The following is a 20,823-nucleotide window of genomic DNA, read 5'->3' as shown; positions in this document are numbered from 1 at the left end:
AAATTATAAAATTATTTTACAATTATTTATAATAAATTTATAATTTATAAATTACTTTACAATTTGATAATAATTTAGAATTTATATTATTATCAAATTATTTTATAAGTTATTTTATAATAAATTTATAAATTATTTTATAATATTATTAGTCATTTACCAATGGTAATAATTTATATTTTTAGTCGTTAAATTCAATTAATAAAACATCTAATCACTCATAATTGACATAAATAGTCATTATCTAATCCTTCTTTCATGAACAATTATATTATTCCATAGTAATGATTTTATACATTAAAAATTTAATTACTCATTAAAGTCAATGCATTTATAGTTACTTTCAATTTATGTCAATCCATTTTTGTAGTAATATTTTATAAACAAATTCATTAAAAATAATCATAAAATACGAATATATAAAAAATTATTAAAAAAATTATTTCCAATTATTAAAATCTATTATCTATTATATATATTTAAAATAGACTTTCGATGCCATAACAACTTTTTTTTTTACCCACTCTTGATGAAACATATTCAATAATTTTTTTTATAACAACTTCTCATGCTCGCAATTAAAACATATCATACTAATAAAACAAATAAATTTAGCTACGCTACAATATAATTCAACATTAACATTTTTTACATCTTATTTTTGGGTTTGTATTTTACATTTTATTTCATCAAATAACTACAAGTACCATTATATGTTGAAAAATAAATTAATAATCAAAGTACAATGAGTCAAACAATTATCCTATATAATAAGTTATCATACGAATTTTACAAAATATTTTAAAAATTAAATTAGATGATTGTGATAAACATGATTTTCCTTCATTTTAATTTTCATAATCATATTCAATTATTACAAATATTATAAGATAACTATATTTATAATACATAAAATATTACTTATAAAATTTATAAAATTAATTAATTAATATCCACGCAGCGCGCGGGCCATAATCTAGTTTATAATAAATTAAGGACAAATATTAGTATCTCCGTGGGTGAAATAAAACCTTCAGCTTCTTTATTATTGATTTCAATCACTAAGTCAACTTTATTTCCTTTAATATCTAGAAATTTTATTAAAAATTTAGAAAAAGTTCTTTAAAACTCATTCAAATTTTCTTTAAAAAAATCCCAAACTGCATACATTTTATTTATGTAAAACACAAATTTTAGTTTAACTGCATACATTTTTTTGTTTCTTAAAATTAAATAAAAGTTAAAGTAAAAGTAAAATTATAAGATAGAAAATGGTATCACTTTTTTTTTAAACGACCCAACATTTAGTTTATATTTTGATAGGAAATTTGACAAAATTTCAGTTACATTACTTGCATGAGATGCTACAATTTGAATTACATCAGTATTTTATTTGAATTACATCAGTAAAAATACTGCATGGCACGACTTTGAGTAATTGAGTGAAGTGTACTAAACTATCGTAATACTGGCATAAAAAATTGTTACAAATTTGAGGTTTCTTTCTACAATGGCATGGTCCCAATCAAAAAATTGATCAGATGGGGGAAAATTTGATAACCCATTTCTGATTGGCAGCTCTATACAAATCTCTCCCTCTCTCTACATAGAACATTCATCAGATGTTCTTAAACGAATCTATGACTACAAATATATCCCTACTATTAACTATTTCTAATAATTTCTTGCTACACTAACTATTCTACATTCTAATTATTATACAAGCTCTCTTGCAATTTCAAAAGTGGGAAATTCTTTATCAGAAGTGGTAATTAGTTAGTCAGTATTCGGTAATCACCTCCTATTACCACAGCATGTTGCACGTTTCAATTCCTGAAGTTTGTGCCACAAACAGATCATCTCCCTAGGACCTTGATAATGTGCTACCACATAACCATCCTTGCAACCCTCATTATAAACTCGGGCCTCGTTCTCATATCGAACTTCTAGACCTTCCTTCTTCATGTCTGCGATCCAAATTCCCATCGCAACATCTTCTAATTTAAACATCTGCGAGACAGTATAACAATTGACTGAGTGTTCACATATGCCATTGATGCTTTTGTACATAAAGCATTTAGAGACCACTAATGATCTTTTACATTTTAAGCAAATAAAGTACTTTACTTACCTTCAAATGATTCTCTTTGTATTTCTTGTACACTGTTCTTGCTATGTCATGTGAGACCACATAACCGGGACCATGTGCCCATGGAGGATAAGTTCCTTCGCTCCATTCCTTTACCATAGCATACAATAAGATAATGGTACGTTAGTTCATAGTATTTAGAGAAAAAACAGAGAACAAAAACAAGAGGCAAAGTTCTCCAAAATAACACAGGCAAATGAAATTGACAAAGAAAGCAGAAAAAATAAATGACTGAAAATATTAAATATTTATACAACAACAACAAAACCAAGCCTTATCCCGCTAAGTAGGGTTGGTTACGTGGATGAAACGATGCCATAATGTTCTATCATATAGCATATCTCTTTTTACCTCATTAATCTCTAGGTATTTCCTTGAGATGCACATAGAAGTTCCATTCCATAGTGCAGTAAGTAAGGAATACAGTCCAATATCAGTTAATACTTTTTCACCAAGTTTCTAACAATGTAAACAGTTATGGAGATTGCCATTTTCCTATAATAAGCATATGATAATTGACGAAGAGGAATCAACCCAAGGCACATGACTGAATATCAGGCTTCAATCCAACCGAGGAAATTACAACCATTATAAGCTCTTTTGTTTGCATGAATAGAGTATATTTGTACAAAGACCAATAAATTAATCCACAATTTACTTACATGGAGGCCAGATCAACAAACATTGCATATACCATAAACTTACAATCAGAAACTAACAATGTAAGTGAAATGGAAGAGAGTTTATTCTAGAAAGAGATGATATCTCTACCTCTGGGCTGATGTACCATTTGCTATCAGTATTTCGATGAGGTTGGGAATCTGAATTGATGAGTCCATATAGTAACCCATGAGCTACATTGATCCTCTCCAAAGACCCAAGGACTTCATCTACACGGACAAATGCATCATCATCTGTCTTCATGACAAACTTTGCTGAAACAACCTGTGTCTGTTCAAAAGACAATGCCAATTAGGAGAGGAAGGATTTTCCAAGTCAAGGAAAAGACAAGACATTACCCCAAAAATGCAGATTGCTAAAGATTTCCAGGTGATGAGGCCGTAGTAGTCAACAAATGGCATCAATTGTATGTCTCCATACGTTTGTGCTTCATTCCACAGTTCTGCATTAACTATTTGGCTTTTATGCTGCATCAACTCAAACATGAGACCTAATTCAGCAAAATCTTAATGTAAAACTATTAACAGAGTTTTTAAAAGTTTCAAAATATTTGCGTCCATATTGATCTTCCTCAGGATGAAAAGGTTAAGATAGAGTATAGATAATGAAAAAAAAATCTCAAATGGAAACAAATATGTAAGGACATTTTGTTTATTGTTAATGAAACAATTTCAAAGTTTGAAAACCAGCAATTCAGAAAACATACTACCAAAATTTAATTTTATATTATGATATGATATAGTGATTTTTCCCCAATTCTACTAATATTTAGAATATTGTGAGAAGATCACAAGTAATACCCACCAAACCAACAAAGAAGCGAACAGCTGTTGTATTTGATCTAACTGCATTGTACTGCATCCAGGTTCTTCTAACAGCCATCCGTCGCTTAAAATTGTTAGCTGTAGAGAAAACACCAATGAAGAGATCCAATGGGGCCTGTGCAGATAGAGGACTTGCTTTCAATAATTCCAGATCAACAATATGATCTGAATCCTCTGATGTAGGCAGACCACTTGCAAGAATAGATACTAGTTTTAGGTCCCCCGAAATTTTTATCTCACTGACAAGCCATGGTTCCAAGGTCTGAATCATAACCAGCAAAGTCGGTCAACATATTGTCAATTTGTCAACATATTAAACATACAATTTATTCAATATTTAATATTAAAAAGCATATAAGAAAGAGAGAAAGCAAGTACTTCACGAAAAGCAAATGAAGTTATGTGCTTTCCATCAACAGTCATCTGGATTCCCTCTGATCCCACTCTAAGAGTTGCGACAAATGGATAACCTTGCTTAAAAGGAAAGTATTTTCTCTTAATTAATTGCTCTTCAGTTGCTGAAATTTGTCTTGAAGTGTGGGAATGCATGCCAGCCATGTAAAGTTGACTAATGTTCTTCCCTACAATCTTATTGCACTGTTCCAACTCATCAACTGGCATAAGAAACAGATATATTAAATCAAGGGAGTTAAAAGAAGTTATGAAGAAGCACTTCATGGCATTTACAACCCTTGGATCAGTAAAAACCATGCAGATAAAGTTTTAGCCCTACAAATTAATAGAGCAGAAAAATAAGGAAGATGGATATTGTAAATTAAAAAACAATTGATTTTCATGTGGATGGGATTCAAATCTGTTGCAACTGTCACATGAGTAGGATAATACAATTATGCAGAAAACATGAGCCTTTTACAATTCAATAATTCACAAATTTCATATCACTACCTTTGTTCTAGAACAAATACTCTTTGGCAGTTATTGAACTCAAATTTCTTAAATTTTGATTTCAGAATCATAAGAGGAACTTTGACTTCATTTATGATCAACATGGATTACTATGGATGTTAAAAAGGAAGCATTTTTCACCTTTTTTAATCTCTTCAGAACTAGGGGATGGACAACGTTCCTCTTCACCCCAATCATGAGATACTGTCCAAGTGTTTTGGACAATTACTGGATCTTCAGTGATTTTATCACCATGAAGCCTAACATTGTAGTGCAAGATAACTGGGGGATCAGGCTCACCGGGGATTGGGTCTCCAGTCAAGTCTATCCGAAAATCACCTAGAATACCATTTGGAATGCCAATTATAGTAATGGAAGAACCCTGTGTCAGACCACAAGGTACTTGCAGTCTGTAACTACTATTACCAAGTTCAGTAGAATTCATCTTATTAAGAAAATGGGGACACTGTTTCTCTTTTGCTCTTGAACCTTCATTTGCATGACCTTGCTTTTTCTCTTCAACTGAGGAAACAAGACTGTTCCATACACTGGCAGCTTCCTTGATAGCTTCTGCTGCACTAGGTAAACCCTGAGCATGATCAATTAAGTGTTTCAAGTGGTTCCATGTCCGCAGCGTTTGTTGCTCTTGTTTGGAAAAGTTGTTCCTGGCAAAGAGGCTAGATACTAAAATGTCTGCAGAAATGACTTTAGAAGTACCTACTGGATTTTGAATAGCAGGCGGAACCATGGGATTTATCCACTCTAGAGGATTGGTACCATTAATAGAGACAGGTATAGTCAAATAACCTTCACCAATAGGATTTTTCATGACCCCATATCGCAGGATCATAAGCATAAACACCGTAAACAATGAGGCAATTAGAACTCCTCCATACAATTTCTTCATCTTGATAATCCTATGAATGAAGCAATATCCCTACGATTTATGGTACTTGATCATAAGGATACCAAACTACAGCCAAATTGATCATTGTCTTGTGTACAATTCCTTGTCGTAATTGTGGAGCAAAAAATGGTAGAGTAGACACAAATAAGGAACACAGATAAAGTTAAAGTTCTTCTTATTTAGATTTAAGCCTGTTCTCAATCTGATACCAAGTTTCAACTACCAGCCTTTAGAAGCATGTTCAGAATACTGAGATATCCACCATGGAAATTATATCAAAAGCACATCAAATGTAGCTAGCATGCTGAACCTATACACAGAACAATTAGTTCAAACAATTCAGCCTTTAAGTATTGCAGATAAAATAACTCGAGCAAGGTGTTCAGTCAATATGATTAATACAAACCAAAAGCAAGTGTATGATCTTTTCTTACTTAAAGAAAATTACCACCTTTTTGTTTGGAAACTACACAAACAATAGAATGCAAACACCACAAATCAGTACTAAATAGGCAAACTTAAGATGTAAGATTTTTTAGTGAACAAATCTTGGACTGTGAAGTACATAAGATAACTAGATAAGAGTATTAGTTATACTTATACCAATACCATCAACAGTAAGCAAATTCAAGCATTATCTCAAAATAAAAGTGAAATTTTTACACCACCATGAGGTAATATTTTTTCCAACACAAAATTTAGATTTATCATGGCTTTGGGCATTTATGATTTGCTAGTATCATGTAATGAAGATATTACTTTCTATCAACATTTTTCTGTTGTTAGTCAAGTGCCCTATTTGCTTTCTGGTGAAGAAAAACGCAGCCACTTCAAATAAAGTTTTGTAGCAATAAATAAGTGTTTACCGGTCAATGCCTTACCTAGGCAAACAATCACCATTTGGTCAACGTAGTGTTTATAAAAAATTGAATCAGATGCATTTTAAGTTAGAAACGTCAACATTTTATTATCAATTGATGCATTCATTAGAAACGCATAACACCGCCAAACCACTGCTTCAATCAAATATTATTATCGATTTAAACTCAGATATTACTAAATCCGTCATTTCATTATTTATAAATTCAGTATTAATTCTGCTAAAATAACTAAATAAACAAATGCATATATAAAAGAAAATATTAATTTTTATATAAATATATATTCGTGTGCAAAAAGTCCAGAAAACGTGTTAAATTTTTGGCTTCTTCCTCAACTACTTGATCTCGAAAATAAATGCCAAAATAGAAAAAGTATGAATCATAACAAAAAAGCCAAGAAAAACAAAATCATAAACTTGAAAACAAAATCATAAACTTGAAAACAAAATCATAAACTTGAAAACAAAATCACAAACTTGAAAACAAAATCATGAACAATAGTTAACACTAAACTAAAATAAAAACGGTTAAAAAATTGAAGTTAATTTCCCGAAGAATTCTACTATACAATTAAGCATCTGAACGCACAGCAAGTAAAAACGGATCAAATTGCGGCAAAAGTCAGAAGGAAATTTGAAGAAATTAGGAAGAGTCAAGGTTGAAAGGAGAAGGGAGAGTGTGAAAAGCAAGTAGAATCGCAATGTAAGGAAGCCAGGGAGAAGTAGAGTGAGAGAATCGCTTTTACCTTGTGAGATTTTCTCGGGAAAATGGCGGAAAATGAAGAGGAAAGAAGAGAGAAAGTGATGAGAGAGTATTTTTTTGTTGTTTTTTTGAAGTGTTTCAAATCTATTTGAAGTTACTTTATGCTTTTGTGTCTTCTTCTTGGTTAAACTTAATACGAACTACAATAGAGAATTAAAAATTAAAAATAATGTTAAGTGTTCTCCGTGGGTCAAATAGATTTTTCAAGTTGAAAAATCAGAAGGATAAATATGTAAATTCGTATGTATACTTCTAAATTTCTAAAGTTGTGATCTACCGATTTATCCGGCGTGTCTCTAGATAGGGTGGCAATAGACTCTGGTCTGATCTATTAAAATCCTATTTACTATGATATTTGTAATAAATATGAAGGGTTTCAATTTTTTTTAAACATATTAATATAAATATATTATTTATTGATTAAAAATATAATTGTATTAATTTTGTTATATTTATTATTTTATTGCTTTTTTTATATATAAAATATATTATTTAAATATTTTAATGTAAAATATATTTTTTAAATTATAACTAGTTGTAGATTACACTAAATCTAAAAAATTAATCATGAATTAGATTTAAATCTTTTAAATTTGATCTATTCTTACTTTTATTTATGAATATTTGATTTTTTATATTATTTTATTTGAATTAAGGTGATAATTTTTTATATATATTAATATATTATTATTTATGTATTTGTGTTAATTTATTATTAGAAATGAACATAACTTGTATTTTTTTTAAATTATTTTATTATTTTATATTATAAGTTAAACAATTTAACAGTTTTAATTAAATTATATAAAAAAATTATATTTTTTATTGATGTCCCTGTATATTAAGTTTGTATCTATGCATCATAGACTACATCATTACAATATCAGTTTTAATCATATAAAAAATGATTTTGTAAAAAAATACATAAAAAAGATGATTTGATATGGTGATAGATTTATAATTGATAAAAAATATCAATGACCGGAAGCAAAAGAAAATGTCAAATTTCTCATCTTCTAAGGCAATAATTTATTTATTTTTTCTTGACCTAGTCCATTTGCTCTTGGATTATTCCTAGCGTCCTTGTTTTCTAAGGTAGAAGCTAGAGATCCACTTCCCTTGGCTTGCCTAACTTCTTTTATTTTTTATTTTTTTATTGTCACTCCATTTAAAATAAAATTAATAAAAAATAATAATTTAAAAGTTTTGTATTTATTTAATCTTAAATTAAAATCAAATATATTAACTTCAGTTACTATGTTTTTATTTCTATTTTATTTTAAAATAATCCATCTAACTCATTTTTCTCTTATTTTATATATATATATATATTTAGAGAGAGATTTTTTTTCTTATTTTGTTTTGTGATTTCATTGTTTAAGTGTAACATTGTTTTATTCATCTTTTTAGTACGATATTTTAGTTTTTCGACTTATTGCAATACTTTATTTTATTTCAAGTTTGTATTTAATGTGTTTGTTGATTGTTTGAGAATGACTCGTTTAATCGACACCCTATTTTGAGTAAAAAGATTATGGAGACTATGATCAAATTCAACACTCTCTAAGTCTTATATATGAATTATAAACATGTGGCTTTCGTCATGTCAAAGACCAAATATTGTCGATATGAAGAACGCCAACAAATATTTTTTCCTAAGATGACATTAAAGATTGTTTATATTGTATTATTCTTGATAGTTGACCATATACGGAAGAATTTCGCTTAGTTGTTAGGATTAAAGTTTTGACTTGTTAATTTCTCGTTAACTTCTAAAATATTTATATTTATCAATAATGCAATTGTTGACTTTCTTGTTGATATCAAAATCTATAGATGGATGATATTGTACTATTTTTATATTTTTACATTTGATTGAGTTTATATTTCAGACAAAAATAAAGAAATAAACGATCATATTAACTTGTGCTCTAAGAAAACATAATCAAAATTTTACACAAATACTAGTAATTAAATTTAAAAATAATAATTTATAATATTTTAAAAAATAAAATACATAATTTTCACTACAAAATTTATATTTTTAGTCTAAGGCCTAGATTACCTTTCAAGAATTATGAATAAATTACTTAATAACCAATTAAAATTAAGTACATAAATAAATTTTCAAGTAGTACTCAAACTAATTTTTACTCCATTTACAGTTTAATCATGTGGTTAATTTTTATTAATTGTTAGATAAATTATCCACACAATTGTAAAAGTAATTTAGAAAAATCTAAATAGAATCAGTATTATCAATAAAAAAAGGGCAGGCTAAGAGCCGGCAAGTGACGCTATTACTAAACTGCCCCTATCTTTAGGCGAAAGCGTCGTTTGCTGCTATCGGGTGAATTGTAACTTTCGCAACTGCCCAGCAATCACTCGCCTCGTGATCATCCGAAGAAACATCTAACATTGAACAATGACAAACGTTAGTTTTAAGTTACTAACTAAACACAATTAATAACATCTCCTTTTAGAACATTCTTCAATTTTTTTATATTAAGTTAGGCAACAAAAATTGTTGGTAGCTTTGATTATTTATTGTATGTACGTGTATGGTCGATGGTTTGGCATATGAAGCGAAGCATTGCCATGTGTTATTGACATTTCACCTAAGAATAAAAATGACGTTGTTGTATTGTATTGCAGGCTTGGAGGAATTGAAGAAAACGATAAAAGGGTGAGGTGCTTTAATTAATTAGTTTGATTACATTGGGAAATTCAACTTTGTCGTATACTTATTTAGATAGCGCACCTTTTTTACAGGATGTTTGTGATACAAAATATGTATCATTTAGTTTTGTGCGGAGGTTATACTTATGAAAATTTTAAAGTCTACCAACAAAGAATTTAGACAATTATCAATAAAGAAGTAATGTTAAAAGTCAAGGTAAAACCAACATTTTAATAAATTGTGTTATTGTAGACAATAAGGGAGTTAAAAAAAGAAGAGAAGATCAATAATAGAGATGCATTCAAGGTGGCAAAAGCCAGATTGGCTGTGTGTCAATCTTAGATGGATTTTTGGTGAAAACATTTTATATATAAAATAAAAGTTATCACTAATGAACAAGTATTAAACTAGAAATGGATTCAAACTTTTCAGAATTTAAGTATATCTTTCATGTCTTTAAATTTTTTTAATTTTTTTTTGTAATTTTTACCATTCAAACAATTTTAATTATGTCAAAACTTCAATCAAGTCTTTTACTTTATTTACTTTTGCTTGCAATTTTACTTCCAAATCTTTTATATTATGCACTTTTAAATTTTAATTCAATTTCTAAGCCAATTAAAGAGGTATTGTGGCATCTAAGCTGCAATGTTTATGGGTAAGAATAATAAAATAGAAAGTCAAAACAAACATATTGACATTAATTACTTAGTCTCAAGAGAACATGCGAAAGATCAAACAACTGTTATTGAACATACTAGCATTGAATTGATGATTGTTGTGTTGAAGCAAAATCCCAAATTAATGTTTTGATGTAAACAAATAAAAGTTAATTAAAGACTCTAATTATGATTCTAAATTATGTGTTAATTTAAGATGTGCTTTTGAGTGAAATAATCCAAGATAGGTACAAAGAAAACGCAAGAGAAATTAGTTTAAATAAAGAGCTAAAAATGAACAAAACTGAACCAAAAACGTTCTTAACATAATCTAGAAAACCAAGAACGTTCTTCACGTTTCTGTCATTTTCAACAAGCAAGATCAAATCAGTTTTTAATGCAAGGAAAGCTTCTGCAAATTGCGAATGGATTTCCAGTTCATATACTAGGAATATACAACTCTCATATGGGCAAAAGGATCAAAGATTAAAGAGCACAACTCAAAACAAAAGTGAAAAATGATCATTCTCTAGCAGTGTAACATCAACCTCCAGATTGATAAACATTATCCAGCTTGTTACACTTGAACTTCAGTAGTAAACATCTTTCTCCAGAATGATTAACAACTATCTTGAGAATGATCAACATTATTCTCTAGTATGATGACATCAGTCCAGAAATGTACAAACATTCTCCAGCTTACTGACCATCACTCTCCAGCTTTGTTACACCATTATCCAGCCTTATTTCATTATTCTCCAACTTGTTTTGCACAAATCAAAAGGTAGTCTTAATCTGAATCGATTAATAACATCTATCGAATGTTTGTGTGCATAAACAAATGATCGTCATAGTCAAGAATGAGAAGCTACATATCAGATATTGTTAACACAAAAGCATAAATGCAGAATGTTCAAAATAGTAACATTCAAAGTTCCAAAAGTCTGGTTTTTGGTCAAGTCTAACACATGACAACAGGCACCTTTTCAACAGTCAAAATATTTGTAATCAATCTCCTTGAAGCCTATAAAAGGAACCTCAAGCTCAAGGAAAACACAGAACTTCCAGTGCTAAGAAAATCCATCAATCATATACACTTACATACTTAAAAACTTCTCATTTGCAAAAGAATCAGTTCTAAATTTATCTTCATATATCCAAATCACATTACTGAGTTCTTTTATCAAGAATCTATTCTCAAACACGAGTTGAGCATAATCAGATTATACCAATCTCTCTAAATAATTACTGTGAAAACTCAAAACTATAAGGGTTGTTTATATTTTGAGTATTGTTGTAAAAATCATTTTATGGTTAAAAGGCTAATTGTAAAATCTTCTCAAGATTGATAGGTGACTTGATTGAATCCTTTCTGGGTGGAAAGGAATTACTGTTACAGATCAAGGTTTGATCTTAACAAAAACTATGTAAATCATAGTTGTGAGGACTGAACGTAACCCGAGTTGGGTGAACGATGATATATCTTTTTATGATATCTCTTCCTTATCTCTATTTACTTTCATTCATTTTGATTATCAAGTTAAATAGATAAATTAAAACCGTGACTTTAACTAATCAATAACGTTATTCGTTTTCTATTTTCATAATCAAGATCATTCTTGAGTTATTTTCTTGAGATTTTAACAGGAAATTTTAAATAGGTGAATTTACAATTCAAATCCCATTCTTTGTGAATTAACATTGCTACTTCATGTTGATCATTTGATGAAAGACATATCACCATCGAAATTTAAAGATCATGTAGATAGGATGAGACTTGGCCCCATATCTAATTTTCATTATAAGAACGATTTAGTATTATGAAATCCTATGTACGATACTTTTCTTATTTTAACTTCTTAACTGTACTCATTTGATTATTGTGAAATATCTTTTAAATTTATAACCAAATAAATATAGAGATTAATAATTTTTAATTAAACTATATGTTTAGTTAGAGGCACAAAGAATCGTAATACATAGAAGATAATACATAATTATAAAGGATTTGTTGCTATGCTCCATATATTTTGTTTTGTATTTTTGTAATTGGTAGAATGTATACATCAAGTGAGAGAATATTGATTATATATTGTTCTATAATCAAATGGCCTATAAACTTTTGAAGGGGTTGAGTATATTTATTCTTTTTTAGAATTTAATCAACTACGCAATAAATTTTTTTATCATGATAGAAATGTGTATAATTTCGTATTGAAAAAGATTTTTAAAACATTTTATGACATTGCAATGAATCAATACAATTGAATAAATGAAGAGTTTACACAAGAAATAGTATTTGATTGAATGGTTTTAAAAAACTTGTTATTCGATTAAAGTTGTGAAGAGTCCTAAAACACTAAATAATTGGACTATGATAGAAAGACAGATAAATAGTAACTTCAATAAAAAATGAATTTAAATTCAAAATAGATTTTCTATGTTCTTAATCTTTCAATCATACATAATAGAAAATTGATTTTTTGTCTCCAAACTCCAAAGATAATAAATTGATAAAGAACGAAGTTGTAGAAATTAAACAAGTTAAAGGAAAGAGAAAAACACACATTGATTTGTATTGGTTCATATATTTTATTCTCACATGTAAAGTACACTGATCTCAATTGAAGAAATGAGTGTTTCTTCCTTTATACCCTATCTCGTCCTTTCATACGAGACCATTGAGTTATAATTTGGTTCATATACAAAAGTTGATGTATTTGATCTATAATGTGAACCAAAATACATCAACTTTTGTTGACCAAATTATAATTTGATTGTCTGTTATAAAAAAACATATGTAGTATTTAATTTGAACATTTATAAGATTCATCGACAATTGTTACAACATGTGCACCAATTTCTTCTTCTCTAAACACTCTTCATTAAAACTAGAAATCTTGAAACAATCCTCCAAATAAATATGAACCCTTATCTTCAAGAAGAAGAACCCTATTCACCTCTTACAAAATAGAATTCTAGAGAAAATTCCTCTCTAGCAAAAACTAAAGATATCCCAATTTCATTTTTTTAACATAACTTCAGTTGATATTCCCTCAATGATTTCTGTCGGGAATAATCATTCCAACACAAATATCCCTTCTATGTTGTTTCCCGCACAAAACTTTGATCATAAATCTGACTTGAATCAGAAGAAAAAAAGTTCAATCTAAGATTATGTTCTTAAATGTACAAAGCTTTTGGATTGAGTGAAAGTGTTCTTAATGCAACAAATGCTTCATAAAAGTTTATATATGATACATGAAAGGATTGACTAAAGACTGATGTTTTTTTAACTGAATAACAACTTTATAACTATCGCATAATTGTCATAAACTATCAAATTTTAACTATGCAAACCTTGTAAGTCGCTTCACAGAGGATGTGACTCAACTTACACGAGTCTTACAATTAAGATTTCAAAACTGCGTTAGTGTGAGTCGACTCACAAGGTCTAAAATATTAACATTGATTATGGACCTCTGTGAGGCAATTTATAAAACAATGCGTTGATTTATAAAATTAAAAGACACTTAGTAATGGGTTTTATTGCCTTTCAAAGTGTGTCAATACAATATGAACATACAACAAAGTTTATGAATGCTAATATATAGTATTCATGTTCTTTTCCTAATTCAAATTGGTTTCACCCATGGTTGAGAAACGATAATTCACAAATGCATACACACGCCATCTGATCTAGGCAAATATAGTTTGACATCACTCAAAACACTAAATATAATATATGGTCTATGAGAACCTTAGAGTTTCATGCATATATGATTTTAACTTAAAGCTACAATTTGCAGCTTTTGGGTCCAAAAATATTTGTTATACTAAAATTATTGTTCAACTCAATTTTAGGTAAAAAATATTAAAACATAAATCATTTTATATTCAACTCACTTTTAACTAAAATCAATTTTACAAGAGTTAATAGTATTTGTGTTTCCTGTAATATTTAACGAATATGATTTTAATCCTTGTAAAAATTTCTTATTAGATTCTACTCATATTATTTTATATTCTTCAATTTTGGTTCTTCATTTAAGTTTTAAGTTTTGTCTTTCAAAACGGTTGAATTATTGGACTCACTAGGATATTTTAATGTTGTTTTGACAAAACTGAATTTTAATATAAGTAACACTAATTTCATATTACAAAACTTAAATTAAAAACAAAAAAGTCATAACCAAAAAAATCATAGAGAAGAACACTATAAAACCCAAAATTTTAAAAAGAAAAGAAAAAACTCAAGAGAACTAAAATGTAAGAATTTTTTCTCACAGCAAGAATGAAGACAGCTGAAACTGATTTTGAGGGGCATGGATTAATTTTAAGATAATTGATTTTGGTTTAAAGCAAGTTGAATATAAATTGAATTATATTTGGATGCATTAAGGTAAAAGTGATTCTTACCCATTTATATTATTTGAATAATTTAGATCAAAATAAATTTTGGATGTATAATTAATAAAATAGGTTTGAATGTGTATTTAAAATTATTTATACATTATTATGACTTTTAATTATTTATAGATGATAAAAATTTTAAATTAAATTAGAACAAAAAAAAACTTTTAAACTAAAATGTATATTGTATTAGTTAAGAACAAATTATTTGGGAGAATTTAAATTAAAATTATAACTGAAACAATTATTAGTCAAACATTACTTATCCTTTAGTTGAACTTTCGATCACTAAAGCTTTACTTAATTTCTGTGTAATTTTTTCTAGTTTAATGGCCATATGTAAATTGTTTTACATTAACAATCAATATAAATTATTAATTATGTAATTATTTGATGATGTTAATAACGTTGGTGTGAAAAATAATAAAATCAACAATTTTTATTTTCTGTAGTATAAAACTAGTTTATACTGATAGTACGCCATCAATTTTTTTTTGTCAACATGTCATTTAAGATAAAGGACACAGTTGCCTTGTGTTACAAAAAAAAAAGGACTTTTAGTCTTTGAGCCCAATTTCTTCTAGTGTTGCAACTTGAATAAATAAATAAAAAACCATTGAAATGCAAAAAACAATTGAACAAATAAACGTCTAAGATTTATAGGTCATTCCTCTTACATATCTCTTCCACTATGCCGAACCAAGGTCCTTCCTCTTATATATATCTCCCACCAAGCCGAACCAGCACTTTGATATCACTTATTGTGGGAGTCCAGGGAAGTTTGACATCACATCTCAACCCAAAACCTTAAGACATTAAGTTTATGAGTCATTACTCTTATATATTTAATATTTCCTCCATTCATAATCAATGTGAAATTAATCCTTTATAATTGAATTCCAACAATGACCATTTTATTAAAACGGGCAAAACAAACTTCAAATTTTAATATCCGTTATATCAAAATCTAAAACAAACTTCAATGTTTGAAAAATAAAACAGAGAAATAATTTTCTCATTTTCACAAGACTTTATTGAAATACATTCTCTATCCCTGATATGATAGTAATTTAGAAGTACAATGGTGAATGGTGACTAGAAAATCAAAATACAAAGTTAAAGCATGTTATGCTTAACAACAAAATAAATTCTCTTAATTAAAACTTGGGGAATTGTATTTGGTCATCACATCTACTCCTTGGAAGCACAGGACACTCAATGAAATTTGAGCCAGAAGTGTCAACACATATGTAAACTTGATAAAGCTGGCTGTTACGTGCTGAATCTTTATTACACTCTATTCCTGGTGTAAATCCTGTTCCTTCTTTTATAGCCTCTGAAAAATTCTCTATGCTGTAAAATTCATCATCTGGTTCAATCCCTGAAATTCATTAAATTAATCATTAAAAATTTTGTTAATATAAATTAAAGGCATATTCAATCCATGATGTTTGACACCGACACAATACATGTGATTATATTTAATCACTTTTTATTTTTTTTTAAATTATTGTTAGTGTCAATGTTGTCTAATGTATGCTTCAAAATCATGATTTGTTACCTGCATTCTTGAGGATTTGAAGGAGGTTTGCTTTTTCCTTCAAATTGAGAGCTGTTTGAAAGTAATCATGTTGATCAAGCTCAGATTCTGCACATGTACCATGTTTCTCCCATTCATGTGACCAGAATCTAAAACCATTGCTACTTGGACAGCTCAGAGATGGCCAATTCTTTTCCATGTTCGAAATGAGGTCTGAGATCTATACCAAATTAAATATCATTCATTGATGAGATTTTCAATAGAGAAATGCACCAATAATATCATAATTCATAAATCACCAATTAAATAAAATTTGACAATTATGGTATGTAATGTGTTATTTCCTTAAATTTTGATGATATTACATTTACATTTACATTTATATTATATATGATGCAAGATCAAGATCCATACTTGATTTATGTCTCACTTTGTGAAATCAACTGAATAAATAAATGTTGTTGAGCAGATATTAAAAACATTTCCAATTATGCCCCCCAAAAGTTTAAGATATTATTCATATGGAGAGTCATTCATATAATCAATATTTATGATTAAGAGCTTCTAGCCAAATTAAATCAATCATGCATAATTTAACATTTGCTAGACCAAAGGAGTTTAGTATAGACTTAAAGAAATAAATTGATCTCTTAAAGAAAAAACAACATTCCTAATCAATTTCATATTTATGATCATTGTTACTATGTATATGTCATAAATCCTCAAACATTACTTTCTTGTTCTTCAAGCATTAATTTCTATTAGATAGTATTTAGCTGCTCTACAATCATGTCAACTAATCAAATTCATTACATTGTAATGTTCACTATATTTTTATTTGTTTCTTTTCAAAAACAAAATGAATACCTGAGATTTATCAAAGACACTGTCAAGATTACAGTTTGAGGGCCATGATCCATCATTGTAATTAGGCCAAAGTCCATGAATGCTGAAATCTGCTGAAGGTTTTCCGGTTTTCGGATAACAGCAACTCTGCTTTGTGTCACAGTATGCTCCTGGCCACTGAACAAATAACATACAATTAATCAGTACTGAATAACATTTCAGTTACTTGAGATTAATATCTGCAGTTGCGCGCGAAATATACTAAATAGAAAAATGAACATAGAAAAATGAACATTTTTATGATTAACATAACTCATGATTTAATTACCTGTTGAACAAAGTAGAAGAAATCAAATTGTTCCTTAGAAGAAGAAAGGCATTGAAAGAATAGATATTGAAGTATCAAAAGCTTGGACAAAAAGGAAATGCTAATGAGTTTCATTTTCTTAAGTTTTGGAACTCCACAAGCAAAGGGAAATAATCAATGATGTTGATGTAAAGTGATATTAGACTAAAAAGTGGTGTTACATATATATAGTGCAATGATGTTGAACTTATAAGGCATGTCAATGGAAAACGTGTACCCAATAATAAACTACTTTATCACCCTATTTTCAAATATAATGTGAACTACTTTTCAATGCATTTTCACATCAATATTAAATATTTTGAATTTCATTATTAATTTTTGTTGGGAACAATGTCCATAATGGATATAGTTGCAACTTCCCATATGGTTCTCACTTCATTTTTAATTTTAATAAATAGTCCATTAGACGTTAATACTTCATCAATTTTAAATATATATATATATATATATATATATATATATAATTTATATATTTAATTTCAATTTTAGATCAATTACATTTATTTTTATTGATTAATTTTTTTATATATTTGAGACCAAAGAGAATATAAAATAGTACCGTATATTTAATGATTTTGAATACAAATAAATTTAATTACTTTAATTTCTTTTTATTGAACAAGTTTTCATTAAGAATATATTTTGAATATACACATTATTTTATGACATCAAAAAGTTTATTATAGTTAAATAATCTTTCTAATTAGTGTAAGATTAGTTAATTTTAATTATAATCGAGTCTCAAAGATAATGTATGGTATTTCATCATCTCTCCTCTCAACTAAATTAAGAAGACATAAAAAAGTTTAATATTTTTTCAAGGTCAACTTTGTAACTCACCAAAATCTTACAAATAATCGCATATTCGTAAAAGGATTCTCTCACGTCTTCTTATTTTTTTCAGCCTCAACGTGGCAAGGCTAGCAACAATTTATTATATTTTGGGAGAAAAAATGATTGGAATCTTACCAAATATCTTAGTAAGCAACGTCATGTGTTATCTTAGGTTAGGTTTAATTAGACGGTTTGTAGCAATGTTGTCATGTTAAAGACGTAAAGTCTAGTTTATACTTTATAGTTTAGCTGTTTATCTTGTTGAGCTTTATGGCAATGAAATTTGGTATTTTTGCGTGCAAGGAAGTCAATTAGAGGGGACATTTGGTGTGTGATGCGTGAGTATATATATACCTTAACTTGTTTCTTTTTCGTTTTATTTTATGTGTTGTTTTGATAAAATGTTTTTATTTATATTTTATATTTTATTTTTATTTTATAATATCAATAAAATATTAATGTCCGTTAACTTTGAAAAAATATTTTTTATTTTCATTTTTTAAATGTTTTATTAATTTTATTCATCGATAAAAAGGTAAAACATTTTATAAAGTAAACAATTGTCTATATTTACAAAAATAATATTTTCATATTTAATATTTTTATTTTTATTATTTCAAAAAATGGATCCTTATTATCGAATATTTTATTTGTTGGGAAAAAATCAGAGATAATTAGCGATAACTATCTCAATAGTGCGGAATATTTTTTCCCCCTGTGCAGATAAATGACCAAACAGAAAATACAATTCCAAGAGCAATAATAATTGACAGAAAATTAAATATGATACAAACGCAATTTTTAACGTGGAAAACTTCCCTCAAATTGAGAGAATAAAAACTACGGGACCTAGTCCAGTAAAACTTCCACTATAATAATTAATGGGTACACCAAGAGTCTTCCTAAGAACAATCAACAATAACAACCCTATAACAACTTTATAAGTTCCTTCCACTAAAGTGGGTATGCCAAAGTAACTCTCATAAAACTACTCAAATTATATATTAAAATAACAAACTCAGTGGTAGGAATAACATACTAAATTTGTAGATCAAACGGAGCAAGTTTGCTACACACCTGTTACCACCACTGGAACCATACCCTTATTTTTCTTCTCTGGCAACTGTTCTTCTTCCGTTGTCTTTCTGTGTATCTCTTAGAGATTTCTAAATCCTTTTTATTACCTTCAAGTGGGTCAAGCCCATTAAAACCTTTTTTTTTTTCTTTTTTTTTTAATAATAATAATACTATTAGTAAAATTGGTGGGTTCCACTTGGGGAGTGAGCCCACCCAACAAATCTCCCCCTCACGACTCAAGTGGGAAGGTACTGCTCAACCATGCCAGCTTTCTTTCTGCAACATATCATCTTCGACACAGGCAAGGTCTTCGTCATCATATCTGAACCATTCTCATCAGTATGAATCTTCTCAATTAAAAATGACTTCATTTCCAGTACATCTCGTATCCAATGATATCACACTTCAATATGCTTCCACTTTGCATGAAAAGTCGGATTCTTGCTGAGATGGATCGCACTCTGACTGTCACAGAATAACACAAACTTGTCTTGCTTGAAGCCTAACTCATGTAGGAATTTCTTCATCCACAAGAGTTCTTTGGAAGCTTCAGTTGCTGCAATGTACTCAGCTTCAGTAGTAGATAAAGCAACACACTTTTGTAGTCTTGATTGCCAAGACACAGCTCCCCCTGCAAACGTCATCATATAACCAGAAGTAGATTTTCTAGAATCAAGATCACCTGCCATATCTGCATCTGTGTAGCCATCCAACACAGGTTCACCACCTCCATAGCATAAACACACTTCGGAAGTGCCTCTAAGGTATCTGAAAATCCACTTCACTGCTTGCCAATGATCTTTACCAGGATTAGAGAGAAATCGACTAACAAATCCAACTACATGGGCAATATCCGGCCTTGTGCATACCATATCATACATCAAACTACCAACTGCGGATGCATAAGGAACCTTCTTCATCTCTTCTTTGTCTTTCTCACTTGTAGGACATTGATCAGAATTCAATTTAAAATGAGTAGCAAGTGGAGTACTAACAGGTTTGCAATTGCTCATGTTAAACCTCTCTAACACCTTCTCAATATAATTGTGTTGAGACAACCACAATTTATTATTCTTCCTGTCACGAGTAATTCTCATACCCAGAATTTGCTTTGCAGGACCTAAGTCTTTCATTGCAAAAGACTTGTTCAAATCTTTATTTAAAGATTGAATCTTCTTAGTGTCATGACCAACAATCAACATGTCATCCACATATAATAAGAGAATAATATAATCACCATCAGAGAATTTCTTGACAAACACACAATGGTCAGAAGTAGTTTTACTATACCCAT

The 20,823-nt window shown here is 28.8% G+C and overlaps 2 protein-coding genes across 2 annotated transcripts; both read right to left on the bottom strand.

Annotated features, from left to right (window-relative positions):
- Positions 1 to 1,438: 1,438 nt before the first annotated feature.
- On the bottom strand, positions 1,439 to 7,253 carry LOC101499836 (beta-1,3-galactosyltransferase GALT1). Its single transcript, XM_004490012.4, has 8 exons — positions 7,094 to 7,253; positions 4,702 to 5,777; positions 4,033 to 4,268; positions 3,635 to 3,916; positions 3,169 to 3,297; positions 2,921 to 3,100; positions 2,132 to 2,239; positions 1,439 to 2,010 (listed from the first exon to the last, which is right to left on the bottom strand). The coding sequence occupies exons 2-8, from the start codon at positions 5,465 to 5,467 to the stop codon at positions 1,795 to 1,797; spliced, it is 1,917 nt and encodes a 638-aa protein (XP_004490069.1). The 5' UTR covers positions 5,468 to 5,777; positions 7,094 to 7,253; the 3' UTR covers positions 1,439 to 1,794.
- An 8,594-nt stretch (positions 7,254 to 15,847) lies between these two features.
- Positions 15,848 to 17,758, bottom strand: LOC101499535 (ribonuclease 3-like). Its single transcript, XM_004490011.4, has 4 exons — positions 17,577 to 17,758; positions 17,270 to 17,425; positions 16,424 to 16,622; positions 15,848 to 16,243 (listed from the first exon to the last, which is right to left on the bottom strand). Exons 1-4 carry the CDS (start codon positions 17,688 to 17,690, stop codon positions 16,020 to 16,022), a joined length of 693 nt encoding a protein of 230 aa, XP_004490068.1. The 5' UTR covers positions 17,691 to 17,758; the 3' UTR covers positions 15,848 to 16,019.
- Between the last annotated feature and the right edge of the window lie 3,065 nt (positions 17,759 to 20,823).

This window comes from Cicer arietinum, chromosome 2 (assembly GCF_000331145.2).
Source record: "Cicer arietinum cultivar CDC Frontier isolate Library 1 chromosome 2, Cicar.CDCFrontier_v2.0, whole genome shotgun sequence".
Taxonomy (NCBI): domain Eukaryota; kingdom Viridiplantae; phylum Streptophyta; class Magnoliopsida; order Fabales; family Fabaceae; genus Cicer; species Cicer arietinum.
The sequence above is the reverse complement of the archived record's forward strand: the minus strand, read 5'-3'. Positions and strand labels throughout refer to the sequence as shown.

Bases quoted from the DNA above. Each gene is read 5' to 3' on its own strand.
- LOC101499836 (XM_004490012.4), bottom strand. From the start codon at position 5,467: ATGAAGAAATTGTATGGAGGAGTTCTAATTGCCTCATTGTTTACGGTG. The intron at 3,298-3,634 runs GTGGGTATTACT...GAGTTGATGCAG, and splicing joins TTCGCTTCTTTGTTGGTTTG to CATAAAAGCCAAATAGTTAA. The intron at 2,240-2,920 runs GTAGAGATATCA...GCTATGGTAAAG, and splicing joins AATGGTACATCAGCCCAGAG to GAATGGAGCGAAGGAACTTA.
- LOC101499535 (XM_004490011.4), bottom strand. From the start codon at position 17,690: ATGAAACTCATTAGCATTTCCTTTTTGTCCAAGCTTTTGATACTTCAA. The intron at 16,623-17,269 runs GTATTCATTTTG...AATTTGGTATAG, and splicing joins GTGTCTTTGATAAATCTCAG to ATCTCAGACCTCATTTCGAA. The intron at 16,244-16,423 runs GTAACAAATCAT...AATGAATTTCAG, and splicing joins TCAAATCCTCAAGAATGCAG to GGATTGAACCAGATGATGAA.